The following is an 18762-nucleotide window of genomic DNA, read 5'->3' as shown; positions in this document are numbered from 1 at the left end:
GAAACCAAAATAGTGAATTGTTGCTCTTTGAGTGGGGGAAACCTGCTGTAAGATCCTTGCTGGTTTTCAGTCAAGAAAACACAGTTGGCATCCAAAAATGGAAAAGCAAAGTAGAAAATTGGCTTGTAATCTAACTGAATGTGCCAGCAGAAGTTACTTCTCTTAGGGGCAGTTCAAACTGCAGTTCACTGCAGCTTGGACCTGGGCTTTCAAATGCATAGCGGCCTGAATGTTACCTTTTGATTTAAGATTACTTTTGTGCTGGTTGGAAGTTATGTATATATTTGCAACTGATGGGAAATTTGGAAACAATTCTAGGGTAAAATTCCTCAGAGAATCTAGTGACTGAAATAGTTGATGGTGTCTAGAGGAAGCTCCTCTCAGTGAAACCTGTGATGGACGTCTGCAATTTTGTAATTTCCAGATAGGAAAACTGAAAAGTTCATTGTTGGGCTTTTCCTTTTTTAATTTTCCCTTCTAACTTAACCTTTTAAGAGTCTTGAGCACATTCTAGTCTCAAGGCTTTTCATCCATTTCACAGTGGGAAGAGTAGTTCAATTTCTTCATGTCTGGCTGATGACACATCAGTGATGTGAGCACTGAGAGTAAACAGAGAGGAATAATTAGGAAAGGAATTATATAAGTAGATCCTTGGGACTCAAACCCTACTCTTAGTGCAGGCAAGACTCTTAGACCCCGGGGTGATTATTTGCATATCAAGAGCTACAGAATCGAGCCTACAGGGAAGCCAAGAATGAGCCATGTTCTGTAAAATGGATCCAAGCTGACATGTTTATAGAGAAAGCTGAAGGAACCTCTACTCTCTGTGGAGCTTGGGGACCTCCCAGGTGTTGTGCAGTGTCAGGGACTGGTGGGGAATGCCATCCTCCAACTCGTTCAGCAAGTCACACGAGATGAGGATCCACAGGGTTAATGCAAAGAACTGGAATCTCCTTGCTGCTGTTAAACTTTAATTTCTGCATTTAAAACAAAGCAGAGCTATATCAAAAATAACCAAGCCATTTCCACTGGGATAGCATGATTTTAGAGCAGGTCATTTGTAACTGAGAATGTTTGGTACTTTGGTGGTTAATTAAGGATTTGTAGCTTGTAGTCAGTGATCCCACACTGACAGGTTTGTGCCAAGCCATTCCCAAATGTGCTCCTTGGTGATTTTCATTGCAAAGTCAGGAACCAAGTTCTCTCTCTTGCCTCCAAGGTGCTGTTATTGTTATCATTGGTGCTCCTTCAGCAAAGGAGGAGAGTGTTTTAAAGATGGTGTCCCTTCCTTGGCAGCTTAGCTTTGCTCTTTCCTGCATGGCTTAGTCTGGTGTTGGCAGGTTTGTACAGGCCCAGCTTGGTGAAAGCTGAGCTGAAATGAAAGCCCCATCCAGGCCCTGGCACTGCTGCCGTGTTTCAGTCACATCCCTGGCTTGGTGGGATTCCCTCTTGGGCAGCCACAAAAGGATGTCTGGTCATTCTGTGGTGGCCTGTGGGGTTTAGGTTTGCTGTTTCTTGGGGGGAGGCAGTGGATTCTAGCAGTGCCAGCATCATCTTCCTATGGCTTCTGTCTGGAGCCTGAGACATTCCCTCTCCTGGAGGCAGCTGAGCAGGGGTTTGTGTGAGGCAGTGGGGGCTGGCTCAGCACAGCAGCCCTTCCTGCCCGTGGTGACAGAGGTGGCAGTGATGGCAAACACGGCTGGAGTTGCACCTGAGTCACCCTGGGGGCAGCTGTGGTGATCACTGGGAGGAGGAGGCCATCTGTGTGGAGATGAAGGTCTCGATGACGTTGTGGGTGGATGGCAGCAGCTGGCTGTGGCTGTTGGTGGGGTCGGAGCTCTGGTACAGCACCAGGCTGCTGGAGGACACTGCCAAAGGCAAGGCATGAGGTCAGTACAATCCCCACTGCAGGCCCCTTACCCTGTGTGTGCACCCTCACCTTTCCAGCGTGGCTGCACTCCCCTGGCACAGGGGCTTAACTCCCTTTGTCTGTCTGGTTTGTGTGCTGTTACATACCCAGCTTGTGTCCTGAAAACACTGAGGGCAGCAACCCTCAGAGTTCAGTTTTGAGGATTCTAGGTGATCTCCTAGTTCTTCTCTTAGAACTGGGAAGATTCAACTGGAGTATCTTCATGAGGGAGCCTTGGACTTTTCAGCCCTGAAAACTGCCCACAGGACTGGATACTCATCGACACTGCCAATGTTTTTAAGGTCATTTTCCTCTCTAGTTTCTGAAGGAACCCATTCCCCCAGTCTGGCCTTACACAGAATGTACTCTGAATTTTTAACTTGTACCAGCTATTTGACCCCTTCAGGACACTGTTATAGACCTCTTAGGGAATTGTGAGCCCCAGTTACCATTTCCTAACTGGGTTTTGCAGTGTTGGGAAGAGAAACTGGGCAATATGTGGTTTGAGACAATAGTGGTGCTGCTCTTACCCGCAGGGCTCGAGGAGAGGCGTGGGCCTGGCTGAAGGTGCTGGATGGTGGTGTCCTGGTTCTGTAGGTGGATTGTTGGTGCCTGGGACACTGGTGTGTGCATCCCAGACTCGGTGTGAGTCTCTGAGTCAGGGGTGAATGCCTAGAGAACAGAGAATTGACAATGTCTGGCTTCTACACCCCTTCTAACAGGTGTGAGAGAAGAGATGAGCAGGTGCTGTTTCTCAGGACAGTTAAATCCCCCTTGGTGATGCAGTGAGGAGCTTTCTCTAGTGCCTCCAGTACTGCAGCTGGCACCAGAGAGGAGATAAGAAAGGTGGTCCTGCTGGGATGACACAGACACCACACACCCAAAACCTCTTTGACAAGCAAGGAGCTGCCTGCAGACTGGTGCAGTTCTAAGGTGGGGGAGCAGAGGCACGTGCTGTTACCTGTTTAGTTGGTGTCAGGTTGGTCAGGGCGCTGAGGTTGGCCGTGTCTGTTATCACCATGGTTTGTGGTAAGAGGCCTGTGTGTGTGTACTGGGCCACTTCAGACTTGGGGCCGTAGAGAGCTGTGCATGAAAGAACACAAGGTCATGTGGATGCTGGAGCTCTGCATGAGGCTGCTTTGGCTGAGTGGTTCTCCTCGTGTCTGTCTCAAACACTGGGAGTGGAGGGACAGGGAGATGAATGCAGTAGAAAAATAATTAGAGAAACAGTAGCAGAGGAGGGAACCAGAGTGCTGCAAGCCCAGTTCCCAGCAAATGCTCCAGAACAGAGGCTTTGTTTTGGTTTGCTTGAGCAAACGAGCTCGTGCTCTTACCGTGAGGGTTCTGTATCTGGGCCATGGTAGCCATGAAGGGGCTCTGGTTGATGTGGCTCTGGACTTGCTGCATGAGGGGCTGCTGGTAGGACGGGTGCAGTTGCTGGGAGAACTGGACAGGCTGCAGGGTAGTGAGGCTGCTCCCCATGCTGTTTATCACAGGTACACTCTGGGGCTGGGTTGAGGCCAGGCCTGGAAAACAAGGACTGATGACAGTGGTGTCACACACTGAGTGTGGCTGTCACACAGTCATTGTGGCAGCCCTGTCGTTGTAGGGTGATTACAGATCCTGCTTTTCAGGAGTTTCATTAGTTATCTGTGATGAAGAATAGATTTCATGCCTGTGAGGGGGAAGTGGCAATGTGCAAAATGTGCAGAACCCCACCTCTGGTTCCCAGTGCTTGCTCCCCTCTGCATCCCTGTGTACCAGTGTAGCCCATTTTCCACTTTAGTGATGACCTGACACAGAGGTCCACTGGGGAGGCCTTGCTCAGAAGTAAACTCAGAGCATCCTTGCAGTGCCCAGTTAATTTTACTCTTCTTTTTAATGAAGCTCTTGGCAACAGAAGTAGGCTGTGGCTGTCCAGCCACACAGAGTGGCATTTAACCTCTTTTTGCTAGGGCTGCCAAATCATGGAATTTGTGTCAGTGATAAAGAGGTACAAGGTTTCACACATTACTGCCCTTTTCCCACAACTGCCCAGACCCTATTCCTGTAAATCAACAAGTCTCTCCAGCACTCCAATTTTATGTTTTTTGTTTGCACAGAATTTGAATCCGTATCATAATGTGTGGTATAAATGGAAATGGAAATGAATTCAGAGCTGTCACCATAGAACAAAATAAGGCCTCTTTCTTCCTGGGAAGACAGTGTAAGAGAAGAGTATACATTTTGTTTTCCTGTATCTAATGAGATGCACTTTGGCAGTAGACTAGTCTTGGAATGAAAAGAAATCTCATACAAGTCCAGAAAAGCTGTTAAAGTGAAAAATATAAAAAAATAGTAATTACTGTGGAATCCAAAGGCATATGCTGCTCCTCGCAGGAAGTGGAACAGTATGTTTTGTCTTTCAAGCACCATGAACATGCTTCAATTTTCATAGTTTTAAGGAAGTATTACATTTATATTTGGGAAGATGAAGAGCAGCAACCCAAAACATTGGCATAGGAATAGATTGCAGAAGTCCCTTATTCTTAAGACGTGGGTTTGTGTGTCACACAATTCTAACGTGAGGAACGTCTGTCCCTTAATCCCCTTGGAACCTGGAATTACCAAGTGCTGCTGAAGGTCCTGAGTGACAATCCCTCTCGTGTGTCACTGCCAGCTTAGTGCCTTGGCCCCTGGAAGGAGGCAGGTGGCTGTGGGAGTGAGAGGCAGCGTTTGTGTGAGTGCTGGCAGGCACAACTCACCGATGACCAGGGTGGAGGCTCCGGTGTTGGTGAAGGCGGGTGCCAGGGACGGGGTCTCGCCTGCCCCGATGGCCATGACGCCCGGCAGGGATGCCATGATCAGGTTCTGGGTTTGCTGGCTCAGGGTGTGTGGGCTCTGCTCCAGGCTGTGCAGGGCAGTCAGGGTGCTGACAGGAGGGAGGGTTCCTCCGGGAGCTGACACCTGTGGGAAAGGAGAAACCTGCAGCAAGGCCTGCCTGCTCTGACCCCTTGCTAACCAGGAAGGCTTCACATTTGCTTGTCTGCAGTTTCCCTGTGCTCAGTTAATTAGCACAGGTCAGATGTTGACATACTGAGAGTAAATCCCTACTGGTTGAGTTGTTTCACATTTAAGAAATCGTAAAGTTTTTTTCGAACAGGATTGAGATCAGGCCCACTGCATTCTCTATAGGGAAAGAATATCTTTCACAGCTAAGGGCAGAAGGTGATGCTCAGAGAAATGAAGAGGCTTGGGTACACAGTAGTTGTAGCTGCAGAGTTCAGCACAGAATGCAGGAGTTCCCCTTTTCTTGTTCACCTTTTCCCCTGAGAAATGCCTGTAATTCCCCCTTCTCCCTGCAAGCGTCTGTTCATGGCCACTGAGCCTTTGGAGTGAGATTTTAAAGGACTTGCTTTAAAAGTTCCTTAGACTATTTTTGTCACACAGCATGTTCTTTAGGCTGTGTTACCTGTGAAGTACCTGTTAGATAGAACAGGACTGTTCTGTGTTTGTCTGTCTTGCTGATTGAGTTGGGAAATTTAGTAACTTGACTGTTTTCTCAGTCTCTAAAATGAACCACATAACCTGTGTCTGTGCTCCAGTGGGGTTTTGAGTTTGCAGGGTCCTTTAGAGAGACCTGCAATCAAAGTACTGTGGAAGAGCAAAAAAACATTCTAATAATTTGGCTGATAGAGAAAGTTCAGTGCTTTATATTATACCTTTTTTTCTCTCCCCTCAGACAAAACGCTGTAAGGAGCCTTTAGTAAGAATAAGCACCAAGAGGTTAAACAGTGGGACAAACCACCTTGATATCAGTTTAGAAGACAGACGTAGAAGATTTTCAGGACCTCATGAAAGACTTTTTTTCCTCATCAAGAGACCAGAAAGCAGCAAAGTGAGTGAGTGACTGATGAGATTTAAATCATGCTCATTTTTAGTGACCTTAACTTTGCCTTGGGCCAGCTTGCACCAATGCAAACTTCTGCCAACTGTTTCTCTGTAAGCATGGGAACATGTGCAATCTGAAAATAATCAGTCTTGTAGTTCTAGGGCTTCACTGCTAATTATGTGGGAAAAGGTGTAATCAGATCTCACAGCGAAATTGGCTTTGAGAAGGTGGATTGCTGCAGTCTGCATATCCAGTGCTGTCTGCATACAGGCTGTTGGGCTTCATTTTCACAGATGTGGTTCTGTGTTCTGTTAATCCCACTGGTCTGATCAACTATCCTGAGATATGTCAAGGTCAAATGAGAATTGGAGAGGAGGTGAGAACCTCACTGTGGAAAGGAGGAGAGAACAGGGTTTCCTGGGAGGAAGGAAACTGTCATACCTGGAGTGCTGTGCTTTCAGGATAGGCTGTTTTGATTGCTCATAAGGAAATGGCTTCTTGCTTTCATGCTCTGATTCCTGCCCTCACTGCAGTTTAGAGGGCACTTGTGTCTCAGGACTGTTGATCTTATGTGGTCAGTGCAAAGTGACTTTGTAGTATCTCTACAAAAAGGTGGGTTTAAGAAAATCCTGGGAAAAACTACTTCTGAATAGTCCACGTTGTGACCACAGTCAGCAGAGCTGATGTCCTCCAGTCAGCAGAACTGAGGCATCCATCACTTACCAGCTTAGTGTCTGTGCTCAGTAGGTTCTGGCTGGGCTCCAGTCCCGGGGGAGAAACCTGATGCAGGATGGTTTGGGTGGTCACCATGGAGCTGTTCCCATGGGGGTTGCTGCTGGAGGACTCTGCCTCGCTGGCTGGCTGCTGGTTGTACCTCACTCCTGCATCACAACAGGAGGGAAACTCGCTGTCAAAAATGAGAAACTGAGAAACTTTGACAGGTGCTAAATTCAGGTTCCTTTGCAGGCACTTGCCTCCAGATATTTGGGCAGGGACTTAATGGCAGGGGAAGCAGAAGAACAGGCATTCTCACACCCTGCCCTGGCTTTCCTCTGTAACTTGGTGCAGCTGCTTCCTCAAATCCTGCCTGGCTGTGAGTGCTGCAGGGAGCAAGCAGGGTTCACTAGAAACCACCCTTCTGGATGTGGTTGTAGGGAGGAGAGTCGTGAGATCATCTCAGAGCAACTCCCAGCTCTGGCCTATGAAGCTGCAAAAGCTCTGCTCTTTTTGGATGCAGAATGACCCTTCCTGATCCTAAGGAAGTTTGATGGGGCTGGTATTGGAAGGAGAAAGGGACACACAGGTGAAAGGATATGGAGCTGACTTTTAGCAGCAGGCAGGGATGACTCCTCCAAAGGGGATTGCTGCCTGCTGGCTGGGAGGGAGGGCAGGGGGTCACAGTGAGTGGCAGCTTTGGCTGTGAGCTTTGTTACTGAACTTTGTCACCCTTGCCATTCTAGCCACTCTCCTCACTCACAGACGTGGTCTCTTTGCCACCTGTGCTCCTCCCTTGTAGCAAGCCTGCTTTTTCTGTCTGTAGATTCACCTCCTAAAGGGGTGGATGTGGGAGCAGTTTTGGTGACTGGCTTTGGGGAGGTTCATCCTCTCTTCCACATCTCCCTCTGGTTGTTTCTTACCGTGAACTTTGGTGGGTGAGAGAGCAGCTGGTGGCTGGAGAGAGGAGGAGTTGTGAGGAGTGAGGGAGGGGCCAGAGGTGGGTTGGGGTCCACTGAAGGTGTCCATGGCCAGCTTGTGCCGGAAAGCCTCCTCCTTCCTGCGGTTGGCAAACCAGTTGTAAACTCTGACCTCTGTCACCAGGTTGGAGCCCAGTCCCTGGGCCTGAGATGGGGAAACTCCCCTCTGGATACACTCAGCCCTGTTGGGGAAAGCACAGGGACAGCCTTGCTGAGCCGGGCTTAGCTGGGGACACAGAGTAAGTGCACAGCCCCAGAGGGGCTGGGGGATCCTCATACAGCAAGGCACGAGGCATTCCTTGTCCTCTGTTGGGCGTCTCACTCCAACGGGGCTGGTGTCAGTGGTGACACCACTGCTGTGCCCTTCCCTGCCTCTCACCAGGGACACAGAGGGCCCTGCTGGGCCCCTTCCTCAGAGCCACACGCCCACCCTCACCTGTTGCACTCTTCCACCAGGGCCTCCCTCTCTTCTTTGCTGGGGTTTTTCTGCCTCTCGTAGGCCTGGAACAGGATCTGTTGGGAGGCAGGACCCCACTTAAAGCGGTTTCTTCTTCCCTTCTTGGTGGGCAGGTCATCTCCCATGGGCTCCTCCGTCAGGATCCCCTGCCCAGCGTGTGTGAATTCTGCAGGCACAAAAGGGCAAGGATATTGGCTTTTTGGAAGCATTTCCAGCATTTCCTAGCAGGCCCAGTGCAGCTCACCCTTGGAGAATATCTTGTACGAGACAGAGGGTTGAATCTAAATATTGTGAAAATAAAGTGCCATAATCTGCTAAAACTGATGTTTCTAGCAGGACCATCTTTACCTGGTGGTTCTCTCACATGCATTGCATCTCTGCTCACACCTTGGAGTAGTGAAAGCAAATACAGCTGAGTTTAGAGAAAGCACAGAATCGTAAAATGATTTTTAAGATCATCGTGTCCAATCATTAACCCAGCACTGCCAAATCCACCACTAAGCCAAGGCCCCAAGTGCCACATCTGCCTGTCTTTTAAATCTCTCCAGGGATGGTGACCCTGCCACTTCCCTGGGCAGCCTGTGCCAGTGCTTAATAATCCTTTTGGCGGAGAATTTTTTCCTAATATCCCATCTAAGCCTCCCCTGGTGCAACTTGGGGCCGTTTCCTCTCAGGCAGGAATTGTGTCTGTCATCTGCCCACTGGCCTGCTGTGTTCTGAGGATGGGTGTAGAACTCTAACTGCAAGCAGGCAGCATTAGGTGGCTGCCCCTCAGCCGTCCAGAGGGGGAGGTGGGTCACTGCTGCTTCCTGCTAAAAGTGGCTTTTGCTTCCATTTTTCCTTGAAAAGAGGAGGGAGCAAGGATGATCAAGGCCGAGCAGAGGCCGTTCTGAGGAGGAGAGAGGAGAGCAGTTGGTGCCGTACTTACGCTGCGCCACCTCCCGCTGCTTCCGGACATACCAGGTGTACAGGGCTGCCCGTTTTTGGGTCTTCATGGGAGTGCCCTTGTTGAGGTGCTGTGAGAGGTGGGACTGGTTCAGACCAGTCGTGTCCACCACCTCACGCTGAGGGATGTTGTGCTGCTGGAGGTAGGATTTCACCATCTTTGCTACTCGCCAGGGATCCTCTCTGCAAGGAGCAGAAAACACTTCTCAGGGGAGAGAGATCAAACACCTGCTCCCAGCAGACCTGGGTTCCCGGGAAGTGCACTGGTACCTCCTGAGGGGCACCTCGCCTGTCATCACCAGCATGTTTGGTGAGGCCAGAGTGTTCACTGGCTGCAGGAGGGAAAGCTCAGTTGCTCAGTGGGGTGCCTGGTTCAGTCTGGACTCTGCATTCAGGGTAAGAACTGCGTGGCACTGGAAATCAAGGGCAGAAGATGTAGCACTGGCTTCCTTTGAACTGCTCTTTGTAGGTACTTTGATCTCCCCTTAGGAGGAGGCTCTTACCAAGGCAATTTCCCAGTACATGGCCATAATCTTTGCTGTCTGTGCTCATTTTCACACCCAGTTTTGGGCTGTTCCCTCTAGGCAGTTGTCATCTGTGATGACACAAAGTGCTGACCAGTGATGTGAGCAAGGAATGGACCTTTCTCCTGGCAAGTACTGTGGATTTAAGGCACTTTTTCTGCTGGTGAGGAATGGAATGAGGAGGGAAGTGATGTTGCATTTCAGTATTCAGATGGATGTTCTGTTACTACAGATCTCTTTTCAGAGGCAACCTTTCCCTTCCCTTTCCCTACATAACTTTGCTTCTCTATCCCCCTCTCTTTAAGGCATAGGTGCTTGGGGTGGATGTACTAAATCTTCTAAGACAGATTGATTGTGATATTAGGCTGAACCCATCTCATGCCCTCGTTCTGTTCCAGGCTGGGTTGCCTTGCAATAATTCAGGAAATGGTGGAAGCAGGCTGTCATTATGCTATGATGTGACAGCTCTGCATGCATATGTGTGTGACAAGTCATCCAGGATTATGTTCTTACACATCTGCTATGTGTTATTCAAACACACTGATTCACACCTAGAGCCACTTGGAGCTTCTAAATGCAATAAAGAACAACAGGCAAACCACCAATTCCTGCTGTTGCCACCCTCCTTTGGAGTAACAGCTGAGGGAATAGACCTGTTTCAGACCTGCACACAAAACTTGAGAAGCCAGCCTGATTTGGGATTTCATAGTTAATGTGAATCTCTGGGTTTTATGATCTCCAGTTAGAACATCCCTGGAAGTTCCTGAGGAAAACAGAGAAAACGTGACTGTGACTTCATTGTGTGTATTGGTTTCACCAGAGCTGACAGTCACAGTAGCAATAAAGATGTGAAAGCAGGCAGTGTAAATCCAACCAGTGCAGGGGTCTCTTTGCAGAAAAGCCCCTGGCTCACTTCAACAAGAGCATCTTTCTGTGCCTTCTGTGCGAAAGGGCTGGAGGAACTGGTTTGCTTGCTGTGGAAAGGCAGTGGTGTCACATTCAACACCAGCATCAAAGGAGCAGCGGGGAGAAAAAAGGTACCTGGGATCGTGCAGAAACTGTCACAAGAACACAGTGTCTGAGCAACAGGCACCGACTGCTGCTCATTGCTCTGTTGACTCAGGAGGTTGCCGGAGGCTGCAAAGTGATAAGGAGGACAAAGTCCACACCTGTTCTCTCAGTGCAAACACCCTTATCTCTGTTCTCCTGCAGCCTCCCAATGGCTGATAGTCCAAGGAGCAGCTCCACTGCAGTTAAAGTATGATAGAAACAGTGTTGTCAGCTGCAGCTTTCTGAAGAACCTGCTTAAAAGAGAATATTTGTTTCTCTTTTACAATGGAACACTTGCCATAGAGACTTCTGGTTTTTAGCTTCTTCCCTTAACCATCTTTGTTTTTCAAGAGCCTCACATTTGGCTGAAGTTATGAAAGCTTTTCTTTCCTCGGTGTGTTTTCTTTCTCACTCCTGCTGCCTAAACCAGTCTGCTCCCTTTGTGATGGTCTGGCCAGCACGTGCACCCTGCACTCCTTGAACAAGTCCCTGTATAGAGGAGAAAAGACTGACTGGGAGCCTGGTCTCAGGTTTGAGTTCTGGCTGGGATGGGAAGAGGAAAGATTGTGTTGCCACTGATGGAAGCCTCTGTCACACGTTGGTTTCTTTCTGCACACCAATCACGAGACACTTTTGTCTCCCCTGTTGAGATCCTCACTTCTCAGTGGGAGGAATAAAGCAGGAAGTGCCTGTGAGTGTCTTCTCCCAGTGGTTCAAGCCCTGTGGTTCTTGTCTGCTTTTGGACAAAGCAGGGAGCTCTGTGAGGCAAAGCAGTGCTGGGAATCTTAGAGCAGTGTGATTTCCTGGGACAGTTGTATGAAATCCTGGCTACTCTGTATGCTGTCAAAGCACAGTGTGTAATGCCAGTGCAGCAATCCTTGGGGCCAAGGCTGCACCACAGTACAGGTGATGACAGTCTGGTCAGCTGAACCCTCTCATGAACCAATGCCCAACTACACAGTTCCACCTGCAGAGCCTCCACCACTGGCTAAGACATCCTAAGTTGAAACCTTCGCTCTTTCATGGCCATAAGACTGTCATGGACTGTCAGAGGGGAGGATTTCACTCTAAATCTGGTTCTCCTGCTTGTAGTTGCACTAAACTCTCAATTGCTTCAGTGGGGCAGAACTGCAGAAATGGGTCTGCCTTAAGCTCGCCTTCCCTATCTCCAAGCCTGTTTTCTGCCTTTTAGCTTCCCTTTCTCCCCAGATGCAGAGTGTCCCCATTCATCTCTTGTTCTCCAGGCTCTAATCTCTCTCTCCAAACTCTTCTCACACAGTTAGTTTTGACTTCTCCTGAGGTCTTGCTCTCCTGCCCTCAGTTGCTTGTTGCCATCTGAGCACAGCCCCTCTCCATGGCTTATCCCCACCACAGGGGCCTGGGTCCTCTCTCCATGTCAGCTTCCCATTTTCTTAGTTCTGAGGTCACTTTTTAAGGGCGTTTTCACCTCCCTTTTGTTACCTGAACAATAAGTAACCCAGGTAGTTAGTTATAAACTCAAAGGGAACAAGAGGCTGGTTGATAATTTATAGCAACATCTCAAATTTAAATGGAAAGTAAATATCAAGTTGTTAGCATTAAAGAAAACCCAGGGAGCTGGAGATGTAACATTCAGGGGACCTTCTCCCTCCTTCGCTCTTCCTGACTTTTCTTTCTTTCTCCTTTGTTCCTGTCTTTCCCCTCCTTTTCCTCATTCTCTCTGTCTCTCCTTCTTTCCTGTTCTCAGATTCTCAGGTGAGAGAAGCCTTCATTTCCCTGAGGTGGGTTCTGCATTGCTGCCTTGGACCAGACCCTGCTCAAACAGAGGTTCAGGGCTGTGAAGTGCTCAGGACCATCCTCTGGCCCATCCTCAGGAGCTGCTTCAGAAGCCCAGCACAGCCTGGAGCCAGGCTGGGCACAGAGGGAAGGTAAGACCATCCATCCCAGCAGTTCTTTCTGTTGAACTTGGCCTGGTTTGCCTCATCTTGGTTTATATGTGGAAATGAAAGGGGTGTGGCAGCTTCATCTGCAGATTCCCCAGCTAGAGCCACTCTAAGGTGGGGGGAAAGACTGAACCTTTATCATTATATATCTTGGGGTTTTTTTTCCTCCTGGAAAACACACTTTTATCCCTGCCTCCAGGGGAAATCTGTTGCTTATCTCAATTTCTCTCTTTCCTAATGGAATTTCACCCCTTGCCCTGCAGGTGGATTGTTGCTGTTCCTCTCTCCATTTGCTTTACCCGCAGTTGAATGATCTGTCCCTTCCCCCAAGGTAGCCTCTCTCTTGCTTTCTACTCTGGGAATACCTGGGAGTTTCTCCACACAGCTCAAACTCCCTACTGAGTCATTTATTTCTTATCACAGATGCAATTTGTTTTCTGTGTGGATTGATATGGGAAGAATGTTTTTATTCAAACTGTAAATTTACAGAAGATCAGTGAGACATATGAAGGCACAAAATGAAAATGTGTTAATTCCCCTGTTAATATCTGAACTGCCTTTAGCATGTTTTCTCTGTGGGGGCAAGATCTAATCAACACCCATAGGTGCACCTCCTCTACATCCTGCTTTACTCAGCTTTGACTGGAGCTTTCCAAACTGCGGTGGGACATACTTGGTCTCTTGGTGCTGTCATTTTTTTCCCTTTCCAGCTCCTGGAAAGCCTGACAATGGACACTTTCCTGATTCTACTTTATAAGCAATGGCTGCAGTCACCACAAAGACTTTCTTGTATCAGCAATAGCTGCCTCAAGTCAGTCTCGGTTAAAATCTGGTCTACAGTACTAGGCAGGAATTGTTAACAATGCCCAAAGAGGCTTCTGCCTAAAGGCAGAAGTGCCTCCATCAGATTTCTGGGTTTGAAATCCTTATGCAGATGCTGAAATAGCTTTGCAAGCATTGACCTTTTATTGGGATTCCCTGGGCATGGAGATTCTTGCCTTCCTCTCTTTTATCTATTGCTGGGACTAATTTCTATCATAGACTGTTCTGCCCTTCCTTAAGGTACTTAAACACTGTTTTAAGGACATTACCTTTAGGCATCTTAAAACCAAAAAAAATTTATTAGTGGGTCACAACTTCTGAGATATTCTCAACCCCTGATACTGGTTCAGCTGCTTTGAATGGGTTCTCAGACACAAAGTCACTTTGAGGAGACATTTGAAACATGTCAGTGCAGACTTCCTGCTGTTTTCATTTCACCTTGATTAATTTAGACCTATTGTATTCCTCCATAAGTATACTTGCATTTTTTTGCTGAAACTGAGGCTTCTGGTGCCTTCACACTGCCCTCAACAGCAGAAGGGAATTGCTCTATCCTGTGAGGGGGGCACTGATGACAGAGAACTCAGCTGTTTCAGGGTAAAGCTTTTGGAATTAACACCCAGTGTGAGGCTTAGGAGATCCCTGTCCTTGCTCAGTCCTCTGCATGCTGTCTCAGGGGGTTAGGTAGGTCCTAGAATTTGTCTGTACCTCGGTTGCCATTCATGAAATGGGAATGCTGCTCAGTGGACTGTCTGGAGACAGCCGTGAGACTGTTCATCAGAAAGTATTAATAATTAATGTCACGGGGTTGCAAGAGAGGTAAGACTCGTGGGGAGGGTGAAAGTAAGCACAGGACACACAGGCAGCAAGATCCTAGAAAGGCAGGGAGGATCAGAAGCCAAAACTGGTGCTGAAGTGAGGGTGGCAGGAAGGAATTCCCTCCATCCCTGTGTCTGATCTCGGATCACAGCAGATGGCACTTCAGTCCTGCTTCAGCCCTTCACTACAGGAAAAGGGACAAAGCCAGGGGGGCTTCTGCAACTTCCATGGCTTCCTTTGTGGAGAGATACTTGATAAACCATCAGAAGTTAATGATCAAAAAGCTTATCAGGGTCTTTTCATCTATAAATTTATAAGACAAAAGAGAAATAATAAAGCCATTGGATAATTAGTAACTAGCCAGGGCCCGCCCGGTGCCACTGGGCTCAAACTACCCCAAGACCTGTACGCAGACTCAGGAAGATGAGAAGGAGACAAGGATGAAGGGAAGAAAATGAGTGGGAGGCAGAGGGAGAATCAGCCAAGGAGACAACAACATGGGAGGAACAGCAGCAGAGACAGAAGTGAGAAGGGAAATGGGTAAAAAGAGTTTGAAAGAGATAAAGGGAACAGGGGAGACTGAAAGACAGGACAGAACTGGAAGTGGGGAAGAAATGAGAGACATACTGGGCCAGAAGGAAGACTGAATTATTGGGAATGCTTTCCCCACCCAGGTAAGAGTTGATCCAGTGAATTTCCCTCTCTTGTGTACTGCAGAGTCATCAACTCTCAGTCTGCCAGGGAGGGCTTTTTTAAGGATTTACAGCGAATGCTGCCTCTTGTCATGCTGTTTTTCTACCTCTGGCCTTTCGTGGTAGGATTTGATGTTTGCTCGTGCTGTTACATTTTCTGTTGATTTCCTCTGCACATGAAAGAGAGTGATCAGAAAGCCTGAGAAATTTTCTAGATGGATTTTTAGTGAAGATTTCAAGTGCAGGACATTGCTGCATCTCTTTGTTTTCTATCAGCTTGCCATTTCAAAATACCCCCAAAACAGGCAAGAATCTGCTGTGGTAGATGGTAGGATGGACCCGATCCTTGCTTGGACAACCCTCTTGGGTCACCCATGGGAATTGTAATCCCAGTGAGAATCCCAAATGGGAAACCTGGGGAATGTTTCAGTCTGTTGTGAGGCTTATTGGTTCAGGGAACTTTTCCTGTCGTTTGATCTCAAAAATGCTTTTTGCCAGAGTTGTGTGGCAGTGAAAGCTGTGGTTGTTGCCGTGCGTGTACTTTGTAGCTGTGACAGGCAGTGGATGGTAGAAGCAGAGTGTTCTGTCCAGGTTTTAACCTTTGCATGTATTTGGGGTGTGCTCTTTTTACCAGAAAAATCCCCACTGAAGTCAGGGAACTTTGCATTCAGAACGAGTTGTCTTGCTTTGTCTTTGCCCAATAATCAAACCCCAGTGAAATTAACAGAATTAATCTCCTCAAATACAGCAGGGAAACATTAGAAATTCTCCTTGCTGTATATCCTCAGGCAAATGTAGCACCAGCTCAGAGTGACCGAATTTTCTTTTCTTTCCTGATGATCGAAATTGTGAATCCTATTAAAAAATTAAATCCTAAACCCTGACACTCAGTCAGAGAGATGCAGGTTTTACAGGCCTTGGACTATTCTGGAGCCTGATGCTATAAACACGTTGAATCGGGCTCCATGGCTTCCTTCATGCATTTAAGGGAGATGAAAGGAAAATTTGAGCATTTATAAAGAATTTGGGGGTGATAGTGGGCTGCTAGTCCTGCCATGGATGAAGACTCTCTCTGTGCAGGTAGATCAACTAGGGAACTGAGCAGAAGGGGAAAGGAGAAGAGATTTAGAGGGAGAGTGCAAGAAAGCAGCAAAGAGGAGCAGTAAATCTGTCCTTACTGTAATAGTCTTTCCACCACAGCCTTCTGGTGAGCAGCCTCCTCAGGGCTCAAGTTTTCCAGCTCCTTCATTATTGGAGGGGTAAATTCCTCCCCGTCATCGGAGGTTTCATCTTCCGATAACCTGGACTCCCCGATTCCGTTGGGGAGGTTGGGGATGTCGGGACAGGGCTCCCCTTTCTCTGTCTGCAGGGCATTGATGGCGCGCTGACTTTCACTCTGGAGCCCGTAGGGTTCCACCTCGCTCAGCGCCTTGATCAGCGTCTCCTTGGTCAGCCCCGACTCCAGCAGCGCTCCCAGCAGCTCCACTTGGAGATGGCTCAGCTTCGACACCATGGTCTTCAGCCCGGTGCCTCTTGGGTTTCGGGTGATCCTGCTCGCAGCTTCCCTACACCATGTTCCCGAGGTAACGCGCCCGACTGTCAGCGGAGTGGGCACAGCGCAGCCTCCCGCCTTTGCGCCCCCCCCAAAAAAACAAAATACAAAATTGAGCCACTTCAGACCCCCCACGACTGTCCTGAGCCAGTGCTGATAAAGGGACCCTTGGCTATCTGTTTACATTGGAGCAATGTAAATTCTCCAAGGTTCATATTTATCTGTGTGCTTAGCAAGTTACTGAACTTTGGACTTCAGCACCGCCGCAGCAGTTCACAAAGTGCAGAGGGAGAGAAAGCAGGGGGAGGGGGAAAGGGAGGGAAGCAGGAGAGGAAAATGAAGGATAGGAGGTCTGCAGCGTGGAAAAGTGAGCTATGGAAAGAAAACCAGGAAGATGGAGAGGCATGGCTTTCTCCTGGCCCCGTTAGGTTTGGAGAAGGAAGGAGGTGGAGCGCCGAGAAGGAAGAGCCGCGTTGGGCTGCGCAGTGTTCGTGGAAGGTGCTGCTGTTGGGATATCGCAGAGCCCGCTCAGAGCTCTGGCAGTGGGGAAGTTCAGCCAGTCTGAGCTCTTTGGGCTGAGAGAAAGCCACACTGGCAGCTTCCCTGGCCTCTGTGCTACCCCTCAGCAGAGGAGTGTGACCATGGGGTCTACACGAACGTTCCCAAGGCTTGTAGGACGTTCTGGAGCTCCAGCTGAATTTTGTCTTAAGTGACATCAAGTCTTTTTTCACTCTGGATTTGGCTCACTGGATATCTTGATATGCAAACACTAGTACCTTCCTTTTAACTTGCTGTGTTTATTGCTTAATTGATGAGCAAGAGCAGTTATTCCCACATAATTCAGGGGATTGCAGGCCTTGCCCCTCTGAGCCTGTGATTGAAGGGTGTGATAAGGAATAGCCATGGGTGTTGGTTCATGCTCAAAATCCCTGCCCTATCATCAGCTGCCCTCTGCTTCCGATGAGTGCTCTGGGCAGGCTTGTGGTTCCCATTTATCATCTTCCTCCATCCCTTCTTGATACCAGCCCTGCTCTGAGGTTCTGCTCCCACCTATTGGGTGACTTCCTAAAACACCATCCCTGGCTCGGCTGGAGTCACTTAAAGCAGTTCTCCAGTTCTGCAGTTCTCATAACTACATTGTCTTTTCTGGTCTGAAATGATATGAATGAATCTATCTACTTTGAGTGGCTAAATTAGGGAATAACTTGATGTGCACGAGCGTCTCACACGAGTGATTCCTTGGAGGATTTAAAGGTGTTGTCTCAACAGAGGCTTCCTGGGGGCAGCTGCCTGTGTGTACACACTGCCACCAAACCTAAGCTTACAGGAGCCTGGCACAGCTGTCCCCAAACTGGGTAGTGTCCCAAGGCAGTGCTGCAGAGGCACGTTGTCCCCTGTTTTCCCATCGTGGGCACCATCGGCCGTGCTCTCCAGGCTCCTGAGTCAGCAGGAGCAGGGCAGGACCCTCCTCCCTCGGGCACAGCCGGCTGGGGTGGGACTGCTGTAACTGCTGGCTTTTATTTCAGACATGGCTGCACCCAGAGCACCACGTGGCCTCCCTGCAGGGTGTTAACAAAGCTCAGATGGACACAGAGGACTTCCTTTGTGTGGCTAAAAAGAAGTAACAGTTCGGAGTCCACGTAAAAACATTTAATGTAAGAAATTTTCACACGAGCATTGATGTAAAAAGACATGTTTAGCTTCTAAATGTTTTATTTTTGGTCACGCTCTCAACAGAGAGCAAACGAATGGTGAGCTTGGCATTGTCCTGTCAATGTTTTGACACATTTCCATGCATTTCATTTGTTATCACATTTTCCTTCATTTCCCCCCCCACCCGCTAGACATGCCAACGTTACTGGCTGATAACAGTAATTGTCAACTCTAATTACAGCATCCTGCCATGACATTATAGTTTCTGCATGATATGGCCTTATAATTCGAGGACTTTGCAAACAGAGACAACAGATTGTGGAACTCTTGCAATATGTGACAGAGGAGACATTGTCACACTGTGTTACTTATTTCTGCCTCTCTTTGGCATGGTGATTTCTTTTACCTAAACCAAGATGGAAAATATTACCAGTGTTCTGTTGAAAAGGTTGCCCAATCTATATTCTGTAAGTATATAAACCTGTTGAATGCTTGAGGGGAAATGGGGACACAGACCATAAAGTTTCAACAAAGAACAGCAGTTATTTATCAATGGAAGTTGTAAAGAGAAGAAAGCACAGCAACAAATTATCTGTCTATATTGTGTGGTTTCAAGGATTCCTTATACACACAGAAGGCCTGATGGTGCTGCTTCTGCTTGCCTTGGAGACCTTCAGCTGCAGAGGCTTTTTTTTGAAACCAGTGAACTCTGAAGTCCATAAACCCAGAAATGAACATCTGTTTGTATGCTGGGACCTGGCTGAACGCTACAACTGGATGCCATGTGGAGAACCCTTAGCTGAATATGGAAACCTTTCAAATACTAAGGAGGAGGTAAATATTCTCTACCAC

At 48.2% G+C, this 18762-nt stretch overlaps 2 protein-coding genes across 10 annotated transcripts in view; one reads left to right on the top strand and one right to left on the bottom strand.

The window, feature by feature from the left end:
- CUNH12orf43 (chromosome unknown C12orf43 homolog) overlaps positions 1–18762 on the top strand; it is a 28275-nt gene that overhangs the window by 4161 nt on the left and 5352 nt on the right. The window contains exons 7-9 of one of the 9 annotated variants that reach the window (XM_050318704.1): positions 12177–12357; positions 16075–16288; positions 17784–18744. The gene's annotated coding sequence lies outside the window, so the exon portion shown is untranslated. Of the gene's footprint in view, positions 1–4011; positions 4708–5630; positions 5787–12176; positions 12358–12635; positions 12704–16074; positions 18745–18762 lie in introns of those variants that run through there. The other 8 variants (XM_050318709.1, XM_050318710.1, XM_050318706.1 and 5 more) reach the window with 8 other exon arrangements.
- On the bottom strand, positions 537–16218 carry HNF1A (HNF1 homeobox A). Its single transcript, XM_050318698.1, has 10 exons — positions 15884–16218; positions 8860–9059; positions 7911–8097; positions 7418–7656; positions 6504–6661; positions 4654–4855; positions 3244–3435; positions 2871–2992; positions 2440–2581; positions 537–1868 (listed from the first exon to the last, which is right to left on the bottom strand). Exons 1-10 carry the CDS (start codon positions 16216–16218, stop codon positions 1741–1743), a joined length of 1905 nt encoding a protein of 634 aa, XP_050174655.1. The 3' UTR covers positions 537–1740.

This window comes from Myiozetetes cayanensis, unplaced genomic scaffold (assembly GCF_022539395.1).
Source record: "Myiozetetes cayanensis isolate MyiCay16 unplaced genomic scaffold, myiCay2020 scf21, whole genome shotgun sequence".
Lineage (NCBI taxonomy): Eukaryota > Metazoa > Chordata > Aves > Passeriformes > Tyrannidae > Myiozetetes > Myiozetetes cayanensis.
The sequence above is the reverse complement of the archived record's forward strand: the minus strand, read 5'-3'. Positions and strand labels throughout refer to the sequence as shown.

Excerpts from the sequence above, each read along its gene's own strand:
- HNF1A (XM_050318698.1), bottom strand. The coding sequence starts at position 16,218 with ATGGTGTCGAAGCTGAGCCATCTCCAAGTGGAGCTGCTGGGAGCGCTG. Across the intron at positions 4,856-6,503 it reads TGAGCACAGACACTAAGCTG|GTGTCAGCTCCCGGAGGAAC; the intron begins GTAAGTGATGGA and ends CCTTTCCCACAG. Across the intron at positions 1,869-2,439 it reads CCTCTCCTCGAGCCCTGCGG|TGTCCTCCAGCAGCCTGGTG; the intron begins GTAAGAGCAGCA and ends TGCCTTTGGCAG.